The sequence below is a fragment of the Megalopta genalis genome, chromosome 5, assembly GCF_051020955.1.
Source record: "Megalopta genalis isolate 19385.01 chromosome 5, iyMegGena1_principal, whole genome shotgun sequence".
Classification (NCBI taxonomy): Eukaryota; Metazoa; Arthropoda; class Insecta; order Hymenoptera; family Halictidae; genus Megalopta; species Megalopta genalis.
Genome location: NC_135017.1, coordinates 23,767,868 through 23,782,905, shown reverse-complemented (window position 1 = coordinate 23,782,905; position 15,038 = coordinate 23,767,868). Strand labels below are relative to the sequence as shown.

Here is a 15,038-nt window from a genome sequence, read left to right as displayed (position 1 = left end):
CTTCTGAATCCTCGCGCAGCCACTTTTCGACATATCGCGGCCACGTCACTACTGATTCTGTTTTCCAAGCTGATAACAGAGAGCTGAGAATTTGAAGAGGTAATTTGTGGGGCTGGGTCATAGTGGACCCGAGTTTCTTCGTTTCAAAATTTACGAGAAAGTTTGTTCTCTAGTTTAAGAATTTTGGTAGTGTTGTAACGAAACGTACAGAAAACTAAACATAAATTTATAAATTCATCATTTACTATTGGACTAGATCGCTGATATTTCATTCTATTTCGCAACGGACTGGCTCGAAAGACAATTTTCTGGAAGATATTTTCCGCTAAAAATACTTACCAAAGTCAATCTCGATCCTTGATTGATTTATTTAATACAAAACTCACTTCGAAAACATCCCTTGAAGAAACAATCGAACATGGAACACGTATAACCTCGAGGAAAAAATATCGACTCTATTTGTTCACACTTAGAATAGAGAAGAAATCACGTATTTTGCAACGTTGGGAGAAACAAACACTAACAATGTAGCAATAAGAATTTAACGATAAGAACGTAACAATAGAAACAGTACCAAAAGACTGAAATATCACACACTCCACTTTTCAAGCACGATGCTCCACTGATCGCAGAATTTCCTTTCCAAAACAAAGGCCTCAATTGACACCAAAAGCTCCAAAAGTCCATGATCAGTGAAAGAACAACTTCGCCATTTCGCCAGGTCCAATCCAGCGATCAATGCGACTAGGGGATGGCCACTTTCGTTCGCAGCAATCTTCTATCAGGACTGGGCTTTATCGTCAAAGGCACGACGGACGTGCGACACACACCGGCCACTGTTTAACGAACGAACGAACAAACGAGGATGTTCGTCCAGGAACGTGCACCGTAAACTGCGATCGAGCAAACTGTCCGAGCAGTGAGGGCCAAATGAAAACCAGCGGTTACGCGCGTCCCCCATGGGACCCCGTAGCCTCTCTCGGGGTTGCAGCTTTCTCTTGGTATGAAAAAATTTTCGGGACCGACGATCGTCGGAGATTTCGCTGAAAATTCGGTCCTCGGAACAATGGTTGTGTGAAAGTCGGCCACTAGGCTAAGGGAGAAGTGATATTTGTATTTCTGTAGTAGGAAACTTTCATATTTTTTTACGTCCCGGTGGAAGAAGAGGAATATTGTACTCGTCGCCACCTAATCAAAAATAACTAACGGGAAATATTCGATTAGGAATATAATAAAAAATATAATAAAGTATAATATTCGAATATAAATTTAAATATTCGATTATATCAAGACACTGGAGCGTGGTCTTTATAGGTGGTTTGAGATTTATTTTATAATTAACGTCAAGTGAAACGTGTAATGATGGCATTCTCAGGCTGGCGTTTCTAAATCCCGGCAGCCCCCTGACAAAACACATGTGAACATTCGTTGAATCACTTAAAATACTCTCGTGTTTATACAGTTGCTGTGAACTTTGCGCAGAGCGTGAGTCCGTGTCAAACAATATCGTAAAAATTATATTTTCTACCCTCGCTGCCTCGTTACTTACACAGCAATCTAAAACATGACTTTATTCTCCGATCTTATTTAAGCCTCTGCAGCTCGCTGTGATCTTGTAGTCATACAGATTTATCAAAGTTTCGAATTTCATTTTATTTTTAGCCCCAATGTGATGTTCTATCGTTTCTTCTTCACGATCAAAGAGGTTATGCATTGCCATTATTAAAATTTTACTTCGCAGATCAAAGTTGGAAATTCACTTTCTTCAAAATTGTAAATTCATTTTGTTAATTCAGATTCGAAAGTTCCTACATTCACTGGTTTCGTGTTGCATTAATTATTTGGAGCTCGCATCGAAATGTTGGACTACGAAGGGTTGAACTATGAAATTCAGTCTCCTCTGTAAATATTTCTCAGACATGTTGCTTGAAAAATTATCAACCCTTGTTCATCCTTTTCCACAACTTCTTTCGTTTGCCTTGTTCGAGTAAACTACTTTCACCGTAATCTCCAGGTGCAACTTTGTCATCGTGAACAATTTTGAATCACAGTGGAACATGGACATGAAATCCATTTTCGCTATCCAACGCGATCCGTAAACTTATTTTAAAATCACTGAGGATTTAAACTTGTATGTATTTTGGAGAATAGTTAGGTCTTTTCATCTGACTCGATCTGCAAGAAAAAATATTATTCATCGAGAAAAATTATTTATGGTGTAGTCAACGCTATTTAACACACCAGATTTCCTAAATATTTTGTCTCACAAATCGAGTCAGATGAAAAGGACATTTCTGTAAAATACGCTACAATATTGGCAGCACCTCATCGAATCTCCATATTTCACAGCTAATTAAACATTCTATTATCCGAACGTTATTATCTCGCGATTATCACCCTTAACATCGCTATCGCAGATCCATCGACTGGACCGAATTGAAATAAAATTGAGCGGCAGCTTCGGCAGCGATCGGTCGTTCAGAGAGCATTTTCCAAAGAGCATTTTCCGGAGCGTGTAGCTTCCACGTTACTCTGCGGATACAGGCAAAGCCACTCGGCGGAAAAGGCGGCTCGGAATCGGGATTAGGGCAGGCAGGGGGCAGGAAAAAAGGATGGCTTCTCGCGCGAGCAGCTCCCGTGTATCCGGAACGGCGGCCATAGTGTTTACGTGCGGTGGTGAAAGCCGAGACTGAATGCCGTAGGAAAAGGCCGCGACCGTGTGCGTGGGGGATCATATTATTTTAGTTGAATTATTTATAGAGCGTCGCGGGTGAAAAAGCCGCGCGCGTGCTGCTCTCTCACCTGACGGAGGGAGAGAACGGATCTCCTGCGTGCGCGGGAAAATAAAACGCCGGCGAATAGAAATCGAGAAAATTTCGCTGACTCGAACAAAAGCTGCTGCCAGGCGGCCCTGGAAAATAATCGAGGAGAGAGTACGCTCGATAGGTTCGCTTTTCCAATCGCTTCCCCCGGGATAGGTTCCTCCCGGAGGATCAAGCTTTCCCGGGGTCAACGGTCGAGTTTAATGCGAGCCGGTATTCCCGCGTATCGCATAGAGATAGGAATTTATCGATACATCCGAAGCAATCGGGAGGAATTGGGGAGGGTCTTGGCATTTGGCTATCTACCCGAGGTTGCCGCATCACGCCTTCGCTATAGCCTCAGCTCGCGACCCTGATTTTTCGATGCAGACACTGCGACGGGGATCGCTATCGAGGTCGCAGGCTGCTGCAAAATGGGGGTGCTGAAAACACCCCTCGTTTTATCCGTTCGAACGTTCTTCCTGAATTTCTCTGGATAGCTGTAATCCATAGATTATGGGAATTCTTCGTGAATTTAGAAATCCGTTTGCAATTGTTTTTAAAATCAAGGATTAACGGTTTAGCAATTGTTGACTCAGATTTGAAAATTAATTTTTACGATGATCTGTTATGTTTTCTTAATTTTGTTAGGATCTGTGAAATGTAAGAACGTTGAAAAGATAATGATTAAGCGAAGTACTTGAATTTTGTGACATTTTTTACGGGTAGCAATTTTCAATGGACCATTGTGGCTCTATCATTATCACTAGACTTCTTATCTTCATGCAAAATAAAAATTGTTGAGCCATTTGCAAGAAACAAAAATGAAATAGAAACTTCTTCCATCCCTTAATCATTTTAATAAGCTGAGATTAGTGCAATAAATTCTCCCCAATTTTCCTTCAGCTTGTAAACAAAAATGGAGAATTTTGGAAATGGAGATACGATTATTCGAGCCTCGCGGCTCATTTTATAGTTGCCGATTGTCAACAATTTTATAATTAATATAACGAGCTGCAAGACTGCAATAATCGTATCTCCTCTTCTCAAATTGTCCATTTTTGTTTACAAACTGCAGAAAAATTGGCGAGGATTCATTGTATTAACATCGATATTCGTAAACGTTTCTAATTTGTCTACTGCTTTAAACAGCATTAGTGTATAAATCGTCAGTTTAATAATCATTATTCGGCACACATTTTACATACTCGTGTTGGCATCCAACGATCATAGTTCTCTTTGGTGCTCAGTGGCATCTTCACTTCTCGGCCGTTATTTTGTGTGCGTTGAGTTTTTCGTTTCAGTTGTTGGGTCAAACAGCGCGTTCTAGGCAGTCTGTCGCAGTTATGTGAACGGATTTAAAAGGACACTAAATAGCATGTGTACATACTCCGGAAAAAATATATATTATTATTTGATATATATTTGGAACTGGATACGCGGTATTGCTTATTTGCTTTTTTCCATCAGGTTATGGGCCTAGAACCCAGTGAATAGTGAATGAGGTATTTTTTAAAAGACAATTAAAGAACATTAAAGTGAAATAAGAATGGCAAACGGCGGTCCAATGTACTTAAAAAGCTTCAACTTTACGTTTGATCGAAGCTCGAATTTCGTCGAAACAAATACATTTCCCGTGCACCTTCTGCAAGGAAAGACCACTGACGAAACTCTCTGCGAGTCCTCGAAGGACCCAGCGTATGCCTCCAAAAGCCCATCCCCGAAGCCGCAAGGTTCCCAAAATTCCAAGCAGAGTAGCCGAACAACGGTAATTAGTAAACTCACGTAGGGATTCGGGTGGAAAGGACTCGGAATCCGGAAGTCGGTATCCGAGAGACGAGGACGAGGATCGTCGCAAGGAATCGAACCTGTCCGAGGTCCTTAATGCGGCAATTCGGAGTCGAGTCGCGAGCACCGTTTTTCTTTTCGTTAGCGGGATACAAAGCCCGTCTCCGATCGTTTGTATTCCGGCTCTGGCACCGTCGGTTATACGATTCACGTATAGGCGAGGCCCCGAGTACGTACGATATGGACCTGCAGATGGAACAAAGTATAAGCGTGGGATATTCCATTTGGCCAGGGACGCGGTGAAAGTGGGTGGGCAGAGGGGCGACGAGGGGCCGCGGGGGGAGAGCTTAAGAGGGTTTGAAGACCGGGGAGAAGCGGCGGCGAGGTTCGACGGTACGTGAGTATACGGCGAGCCGGTATTGAGTCAAGGATGGCTAGACCGTTTCGTGTTCCTGGGGTTGCGTCGTCATGGGAACCGTCCTCATCAGCCGAAGTCTCCCAAGATCTTCCTTTTCCCTCCGCCACCCCGACCTCTGCTCGCCCATCCACGAAGCCCTCCTCCACCTCCTCCGACGATTTCCTCCGGCGCTTGTTTTGCTCTTTTTTCCATTTCCTCCTTTTTGCGACACTGTTTTGCATTCTATCGCCGCCGTCTCGAGATAAAGTCCTCCGGATTGGAAAGGCGACGAGGGGACCGCTGATAACGCCGATGGGAACCGGCGTTGTCTCGCCCGTGCCTCTACAATGTTTCGCGGTTTTGTTTTTCCACGGCGGCCGGAGCCCGGCTCGTCGACTTTTTGTTGGGGAACGGGGTCGCCTGATTGGATCGACCGGCCTCATTCCTCCCCTCTGCGAAACCGGCGAACGATTAAGCCGTCTAGCCTCTCGAATTCTTGCTGTTCTGGGGCCCACCGACACGGCTACCGATTGTTACAGGCCTTAGTCTTCTCTGTTCCGTTTCATATTATTAGGCAGCGGATTCCACTTTCACGCAGGACCTTTACTACGGATTACAATACCGAGATCGCTCGAACGAGAACACGTGTTCACGCATCGAAGGCTTTCTTAACCCCCGACCGATTTATCGTGACCGCGGCGGTCCCCCACGCAACTTTATCATGTTCCGTGCCGAGCTGTTCTTACTCGACTCTTCATTTTGGCCATTTGATATTTTCGCTAAAAATTTATATATTATTATATAAATTAATTATTATATATATTATATAATTATATATTATTAATCATTCTATTTATAACAACTCTTTTATATAACAATCATTCTTCTGATAAAAATTAATTCTTCGGTTCCAAACTTTCTATAAAATATTTTATTAGCGCATTAAGTAAATGTGTAAGCGTGTATCACCGGTGGTGCATGCGATACGGAACGAGTTTAACAAGTAATGCACTAACCCTTATGTAAATTACAATCGGGAGCGAGGTACCCTCTTTCACATTCGCTTCAAAATATTTTTCGTTCCCGCTAAAGTATTTAAATAATTTTTGAATATCCAAGTATTCGAATATCCGGTTAGATCCTCTTTATTTGCCGCATTTCCTACCGCTATCTGTTTCGAGTCCACAATTTCTTTATCAGACAAGTACTAAAATCGGACTGTAAAGTTTGATATACGTTCGTTCAGTAACCGGGGTACTCGTAGAAGAAAAAGATAGGTAGTACAATTAATAAAAAGAATATTTTATTGCGGTGATAAATATCAAATAAATAAAGATCAATGTTTATACAATTATATAAAAGTTATATAAAACGGTAAAGTAATAGAGCTATAAAAATGTTGAGGTTCCACAAATTAAGTATTACAAACACAGTGTATTCGACAGCAGAAATTTCAGGACGAACCTTCGACTTTTCAGAATATTTAAAATTGTTTGATCTTGATAAGAGAAAAAGAATAAGAGATGCAGGACACGAGGTCAGTCGGCGGGCCAGGCCGGCGTCGAAGGATCCAGGATCGCGTTGGCGATCGTAGGACAGAGTCGGAGGTCTGGCCCGTCTCTGGCAGCGCACGCCACTGCCATGTTGGTGGCGCCTGTCGGAACGGAGAGCTCGGATTGGTCTGGCGGCCATACCGTTTGCCCGTGGAAACGAGAGGGCGTCCCGGTGCTGGCGGCGTTCCACGCGGAAGGCGTCTCGACGCCCCGCTAAAAACGGCACGCGTCACGTCACACGGCTATGGGACTCGACGACGACCCCTTTTCCACCCCTTGCGCGGCCCGAATTCAGCTCACCGTCGTCGCGGAGACGTTTCTAACCCCTACCATTCTCTCTCTCTCTCTCTCTCTCTCTCTCTCTCTCTCTCTCTCTCTCTCTCTCTATTCCTTTCAACTTTTAAAAGATATTTCAATTCACCCAGCCACCATTGATGAAGATTGCATGTTCGCCGGGGTTGATTTTTATAGATCCTCAAAGAGGATCTATGAATTTCTGAGGGCTATAGCAAAAGGATTAGGGACGATGGAATGGGTGCAGGATCCTGGACCACGTGAAAGGGGTTGTAGAGCTCTCTCAGGCTGGAATAGACGCGTTTTGGCGGATGAATAACGATCGAGCTGCTTCTGTGCAGTTGGGTGGACGGTACAGGGATGCTCTCACATTTCGCCGCTTAGGGGATGCTGTCATGGTCGATGCGAAAAGTCAACGACGTGCTGGCTGAAAGATTAATTCGCTTTTTATTTTAAATAATTTTATTATCATTCCGTTCCTTGCGATTGCTGAAAGGGTGAACTTGGATGTGGTCTTTGTAAGTCTAGTTCAAAGTATAGTCCGTACTTTTATGTAAAATAAAAATTGTTCGCATTTATTAGAAGATATAGAGGCTACGTGAACATACATTTTCTTGCTTATCGATTTTATTGAAATGATAATAATGCAACAGTATTTTCACTCTTCGAATGTTTTCACTGTTTTGCACTGGATGTATTAATTTTTCTCACGAATGCATAAAGTTCGCGAACAATTTCATTACAACAACAGCATGGAATTAATGAACGTTGATTTAATTAGTTTGCCAGGGACGGATAAAGAAGGGAATACTTTCCTCCATTTAATTAAGCCCCCCAAAAATCCGGAGCTCCACTGCTCAATCCCGTCGTTGGCTTCGAATAAATATTTCTTTTACGAGGAAACTCTTCCCGGGCTCTGTTTGTGTGGGGCCAGTGTTCCTCCGTGAGATTTAATTCGTCAGAAAGTTTTTTTTCGCGGCTCCGGTTTCGTAATCTCCGAAAGGGGTGTCGGCCACGATGAATGCAACCCTTTCTGCCGTGGTTTAGTGCCCGTGGCCCGGCGTGAATTAAGACTGGAGCCTGCTCCTCGGGGACCGGATTTTTTTTAATTATCTCGGGCTCGTTGCGCCGCTTTTTTCACGGCTGGACTCCGCCTGATAAAATGGTGCACCGTCGAAACGTAGCGCTTCGCTGTTCCCAGCGGAGGCGAACATTATTGCTAGAAACAGGAGGTAGATTAAAAACAGTGAATAATTTCAATGTGTATACGACTTACGAAGATTGGTAAAGGAAGACTGCAACTTCTAAGTTACTCCTACTTTTCTTGCAACAGCTGTAGGACATTTTTTATTTTTGATACAGATTTTCAGTCTAATCATTGCTGACTTTGTTGCTTCGAACAATATTTATAAAATATCAGTGACTACAATTTTACTAATGAATGGACTGGCCAAGATTTTGCACGAAAGGCGTCGATATAAATCGTTGAAGATCGAGCTTGTCGAGTTGTAAATTACGTTTCTTAATAGAAAAAAATTATTTAGCACGAGTTTCGAGGTCGTGCAAGTTCCCAGACGTCGGATAGTGATCGAAAGTCGGCTCTCAATCGGTTAGTAACCCGCGGTCTGTATAGTGGTCGGTGTTTACTGAAAAATCCGTCTACTTCACATAAACCACCCCCGCGGGATAACGAGGCGATAAATATCGACCCATTACAGTGGCACAGGGTGTTATCGAAAACGCGCGTTAAAGTCACTTGGAGGGTAATAAATTTCCCCGTAATCCACGGGTCAAGGTGAAGTGTCCTATATTTCCAGTCGGCCGTCTGATCATTTTTTAACTGACCTTCCGCGATAGTAACATTCCGAGCGCAGTCCCCCTGAATTGAAACGTCCAACAAGTCCGATATGGAATTGACTGGAACGCTGCTTAGCATTTCTCGTCAATTTTTTCTTTATCTCTAAAAAACAAACGAAATTACAAAAAGGCTCTATCTTTCACCCCTTTCTCGTCTCACGAGCCTCAGAATTCTCATAGACCCTGGATCAAAGCAGCTTCCCTAAGCTATTTTATTCGATCAGACCTTATTCTGCACATTTTCACAAATACTTCTGCAAGATTCACAAGCAAGAAGATTAAAAATCAACCCTCCACGCCTCAAAATTCCCCTAAATATCAGATCGAGGCACCGTCCGCTGCCAAAAGCGACTACCAGCGCAATTCTGCTCGGACGTTTAATTGAATTAAACCTCGATATGCGAGCTCACAGGCGCAAATGACAAATGTACGGCTTCCGCGAGCTGTCTCGCTGAAATCGAGGGTCGAAAGGGCCACCCCTCGGCCCTCCAGAGTACACCAGGGCTGCGAGAGCTTTCTCGTGTCCGGCTGTTGCGCCCTCAAATCTCTTCTGTACACACCGACACGCTGGCCAACGTGTTCTGCCCCCTCACCACCCCCAAACCACCCCCTCACGGCTTTTACTTTGACTCTCCTTGGGTAATATCAGCCGCGGCACGTCCTGCCCACATTTCGCCAAGCTTTTCTCCCTCTCCCATCAAATGTCTCTTTCGCTCCCTTTCACGAAAGAAACTTGTCGACCCTTTTGTGCAACACGGATGGCCGGGATTTGTGTACCGAGAACGGTACGGGGGTAAACCGGCCGGATTTCGGGTGGAGCGATCGCTACACCACTCTTCGTTAACGACTGCCCCGTTCACGCGTGTTTCCGTCGACGTTTATCGTCTGCGAACTACGAGATAGCTATCGAAATCATTTTCCTTTATTCGGCGCCTTCGGAGGGGGCGAGTCTCGATGGCGGAGATTGACAAAGTTTTCGGATACGCGGTGGACGAAAGAATTTGGTTATTGATCAGTGTTTTGTGTGTGCCAATAATTGAGATGGTTGCATTTTCGTGAACTCGTAAGTATTGGTGCGGATTTTACTTTGAACCTATCGAGCACTACCGAACAATGAGACTGAATTTGTTCAAAACTGTAACATATTTTTCCCTCTACTGCAAAATCATTTTTAGCTCCTGTGTCACTTGGGCAATAATTTTTGTACCTTAAAATCAACAGAATTAGTTTAAACTTCTCGACATTTTTATTACTAGAATATACCAGGGCTGGGAGAAAATAGATTTTTTAAATACTAAATAGACTAAATATTTTTATCTCCTCGTGTAATACAGAATTTGACAAATAAACTATTTTTGAAATACTAGTCACGTGTGTCCATTACATAATTAAATATATTTGAAACGCTATTTCTACATGTAACTACTATTTAAATAAAAAGTTGCTTTACCATTTCAAAAATCTATTTTTGAAGCACGACAGTATACCATTCATTTAAGAAAATTGAACTATTTTCTTCGAAACTATCTCTATAATTTCTACAGTTTTATAATAAAGAATATGAAATCGATCATTCGACCATGTATCGTAGGTTTAATGTTAAACAACGAAAGAAAAATTACTAAATTCTTCGTAACGAAAACGCGCCGGTTTCTGTTGATATTTTAACTATACTAGCTAAAGTCTGTGAAATGATAGTTAATGCTTAATAGTTTCAAAGAATTCATACCACGTGTAGAAGCATCGAACGGCAATTTTTGATGGTCCCAAATCAATGAAGAGTTTCCGAATCGCTATGAAATGAAATTATTCGTGGCGCAAACGTTTCCGAAACGCGTCGTCCCCGTCAGACCGTTACGAATCTCTCTCCTCTCTTCTCCCTGTTGGCGGTCTCTCTCGCGCGCTAGATTGACACCTATCTCCCTCTGTGGAGCGTTCACCGATCCGCCGTAAACTCACCCCCGGAGATTTGACTCGGCAAACACCTCCAGAGAGCATTTCCACATTTTTCACCTTCAGCCTCGGTTTTGATATTTACCCAGGGCTACGCGCGGCAAATCGAAATTCATAGGCACGCCCACGATTCGATTCTCCGAGGTTGGAGTGGGAAAAACGGTTTTGGGGTGCGGCTCTGGGGAGATTTCGCTGCTTGAAAATGGATACAATCTCCACGGGCTGTGCTCGATATCCAAAAACATTATTTATTCAACGTTATTGTTGACACGATAATATAATTGACACGTTATTGGCGTAACATTGATACCAACGACTCGATAGAAAATTATTAGAAATCGGCAAGTTGATCCTAGGAAATGATTATTAATAAATGGTCTCGGCCTGTCCCGTGTTCCCTTTATCCGGCGTAGACGTAAAAATATATTTAGGAGAGAAGGTGGACGAAAGCGAGTTTTCTAAGGTACCATGAACATCCTGCCATGAGCTGCGAGTCCATTAACCGGCGAACATGATACGGAACTTTATACCTGGCGCGATATCAAGCACAAAAGCTTACATAAAATCAGGCTGACACGACGATGCGTTATGGAACACCGTATCGGCGATCGGTCCGCTTAATCTTCCATCGGTCTTTTTGCTTCAGGCTGATGTTTTTCTTCGTGGACCAGTAAATAAAAGGCCTCAAAGTGTACGGCGCCGTGGAGAAGACGTTCCGCCCCTTCGAGCTGTGCAGCAGGTAAAAATCAATCACGCCACGTTAGCTTTCGAAAAATTTACCTTTAGCTCGAACAGAATAGATTACGAAGATTCGGGAATATTTCGGCAAAATTAACAACAAAAATTTCTCCACGATATTCTGCATTTTCTTGCGAGCAACTAACATCGTTTCTGTTAATGTTCCAGGCTTTCCCGCGTGTTCCAGCCGGGAACACTGGCCGGTCTACAAGGTGAGTTGCGCAAGCTCCTATTTTCTCGTGTCGTTACGCTTAAAATAAATTCGAGGTCTCGGAAATTGTTTTCGAAAGTTCACTCGGGGCTAGAACATGTCCAATAAGAGCGACACTTGGCAATCAATGACACACAAGCGATCAAGCGATGAGATCGCTATCTTAAAAAGGAAACATCTCTTCTCCGAAAAAAGAGAAATATTTTCTCTCAAATAGAGAAAGTAAAAATTGAAGCAATAAATGGAAATGAGGTCATGGGAGAGATTCGAGAAGATCTTGCTTCGCACCCCGAAAAGAAAGAGTGCACGAAGGAAGGGAGGAGCGACGTGAATAATTACGAGAGGATACGGGACATATATTCGCCGATGAAACGAGTGCAGAAAGAAGTTTCGGGTTAATGCCGAGACCTGGGAATCTCGAACGAAAAATCCGCCGATAAGCGACCCGTTTCCCGGTTTATACGTACTCGCCGTAAACAGAGGATTGTATACAACTGCGTCGCACTAAAACCCATAGCCACTAAACCGCGCATACTACCTATAAATGGGCGGGTCGCTATAAAGTCCATTCATGATCGCGTCGCCTGTACAACAAACGTCAGGTGGCCTGCGCCTCCCCCGCGATTTATCGCACTCGTGTTCGAGAGGGACTCGTGCTTCCTGGCCGCGATACCACGTGCACGATCGTTCGCCGATCCAACTCATTATCTCTGCGCTAATGAGCGAATTATCGTTCCCATTATTCCGGGAAACGCTAATAAACTCGCGACATCCAACCGTTATAAGCCAATCTTCTCCAGGCATTCCCTCTAATTTCCTGCTAATTAGCAAACTCTTGTTCGCTGAAATTTGTTCCTGCGACCGTAAACCATCTAGTAAAAATGCTGATCGATTCCGAGTTCGGTTGGCAGAATTGCTCGTTAACTTCATGCATTCCTTCGCCGGTGTTTCCTGGTCGGTCCGAGCAATACAGAAAACGATTTTGGATCTTCTAATTCGCAATTTTACCAGCTTTATATTCGAATTAAGATTAATCAAACTCCGGCTGTAGGCTGTTCTTAATCAGCCGACTGCAGTAACGGGTACTGTAATATCTCATTCGAGATGCACGATCGATCGTTTGTTGTCGTGAACGATTTATTACGTTGTGGGCCTAAAGCTGTTTATTTATCGGAACCCAGAACGTCGATTTTACCGCGGGCCCGGCTTTCTTTATTCACCACTATTTGTCGCTCAATTAATTTCCACATTCCCGCGAATCATTCTCTCGAGATTACAATCGAAGAGAAATCTCCTTCGCTAATCAGGAGAGTCTAACGAGTTTGTCAGCCTACAAACTTATTTCTGATTTCCCTACGCAAATCGTTTCCATAGAAATTGCGGTCATTGTTACTTGCCAACCGAGGCTCGGTGCTTCGACGAGCAAGTTTGGTTCTCGGCAATAAGGGTCGCACGGCCAACGCGCGGCCAACACGCGGCCATTAATTCGCCGTTACCCGTTCGGGAACTCGGCTTTTCGTCCGACCAAATATTCTCATAAGACACGGGACCGTTCGCGGAGCTTCGCGAAACGCTGAAGGCAGCGAGCGAACGATGAAACTTTTCTTCGGCGACGCGGGCCGCTTCCCTTCAACGATATTCGACGTCGATCGCTCGTTCCGGATTACGAGGAAGGATTCTGCTTATCGATACGCCGCTCCGCTCGGCTCCGCGTGGCGTCGCGAGCAGCCGGAATCGGCGAACGTCACAGAATTCGCTCGGAAATTTAGCGATTCCATCCCGTGGGAGAGGGGGAGAGCCTTCTGCTCAGCGCGTTATTGCGCCAATAAAAAACCCGTTAATGGATCAATTACACAACGCGCGAGTCGTTTATATATCGATCTCAAGTTCAGCCACCTCTCACCGACGCTATGTTTATTGCTTGTCGCAGGTTCATCGCGCGCGTCTCACGTTCGACGACGATTTTGCGGGAAAAGGTTCGTTTTCTTCTCTTATTTCTACTGTTAGTAGTTCGACACGACGTTTCCTCGATCCGCGAAACTTGGGATATTTACTATCCTGGACGATATCCTGCTGCTTCATCCGGGAGAGAATTCGCAGAACGACGATCGATTTGCTAGGCTATCTGAGTTAAGTTTCTTAGGCAATCGAAAGGATTTATTTTAAATAATTACGTGCCTTTTCGCGTAAACAAATGTAGATTCTTAACTAATGAATAACGATATATAACATCAAAGGTACTTAAAAGGATTTTAACGCTAGATTTACGGCGCACCAAAAACAGCTGTTTTATATTAGTTTATATAAGTAACAATAAGACATTTATTGTGTTTGTTAACGAATGTTATTGTAACATTTGCCGTGAGTGACATATAAATTGAATAAGTAACTCGTAAATGTATCTTTACGATACGAATAATGGTAAATTAAAAAATTAGTGACCCGTCATTTTAACGGGTTTCGTAAATCTAGTGTTAAATAGCAAGCTTTGTACTCTCTGGATTTAATTTCTCAACGTTCGCCCATTTAACGACAAGGATTAAATGCATCGTGGAAAACGCTTCGTACGTGTCACTTTTTCTTCAAACTTATGACACAGAGTCGTGGCCAGGCAAACTATCCCAAACCCGGAGTCGACCTTTCAAGTATCCCGTGAAATACGAGTCTCCTCGAGAGGACCACCCAAAACATTGTCTAGGATTACTTCACAGCGTTAAACGCTTCTAATGGCGTGGGCCAATTGGGTCGCGAGCACTTCGTTTAACGAGCCCAGATCTTTTAACCTGGGCCATGAGAAAATTACTGTCTCGCTGATTGACAGTTCCACACTTCACTGTTTCGTCAAAGCGGCTCAACGTCGTTCAATTTTATTGCCCGGTCAAATATTCATTCAGTTACACGCCAGAAATTGTATCAGACGTTAACCTTTGCTGCGAGCACTTCTCTTGTCCGAGTTGTTGCAATTCTTAGTAGAAATTTACCTTTCGCTACGATCTCCCTTCGATTCTACAATATTTTACGATAATCCAAATTTATTCTCCCGAATTTGTTCTCTCGCAGACTTCATACTTTCCCTAAAAAAACATTGTTGAAGAATCTTGCAACAATGTTTCACGGTTTTCCAAAATTCCTGCTCGATCTTAGCTCGATTAACCCGGTGACCCCTGAATTTTCTACACACCATAACATTTGTCTCCAGTTTTGGAGTTTGTAGATCCCGAAATCTACTGTTTCACGGACCCTAGAATCTTATCAATGTCCCATAGATCTAAGATTTCACTAAAAAGTCGCCCTAGTCCAAAATCTCCAAGCACTCAATCAACGGGCGCCGCGTCGATCGCATAAGGGTGATACTAATTTTTGACCAATTTTGAAAATTCACGTTCATTCTAAGATATTCGAAGAAACTAGATTTGACTAGGATGTTTCGGATTCGAAGGAGTTCC

At 43.5% G+C, this 15,038-nt stretch overlaps 1 protein-coding gene across 2 annotated transcripts in view; it reads left to right on the top strand.

Annotated features, from left to right (window-relative positions):
• LOC117223952 (uncharacterized) overlaps positions 1-15,038 on the top strand; it is a 96,202-nt gene that overhangs the window by 55,576 nt on the left and 25,588 nt on the right. The window contains exons 3-4 of one of the 2 annotated variants that reach the window (XM_076521705.1): positions 11,290-11,382; positions 11,550-11,593. In XM_076521705.1, coding sequence (XP_076377820.1) covers positions 11,290-11,382; positions 11,550-11,593 — 137 coding nt within the window. Of the gene's footprint in view, positions 1-11,289; positions 11,383-11,549; positions 11,594-15,038 lie in introns of those variants that run through there. The other variant, XM_076521704.1, reaches the window with a different exon arrangement.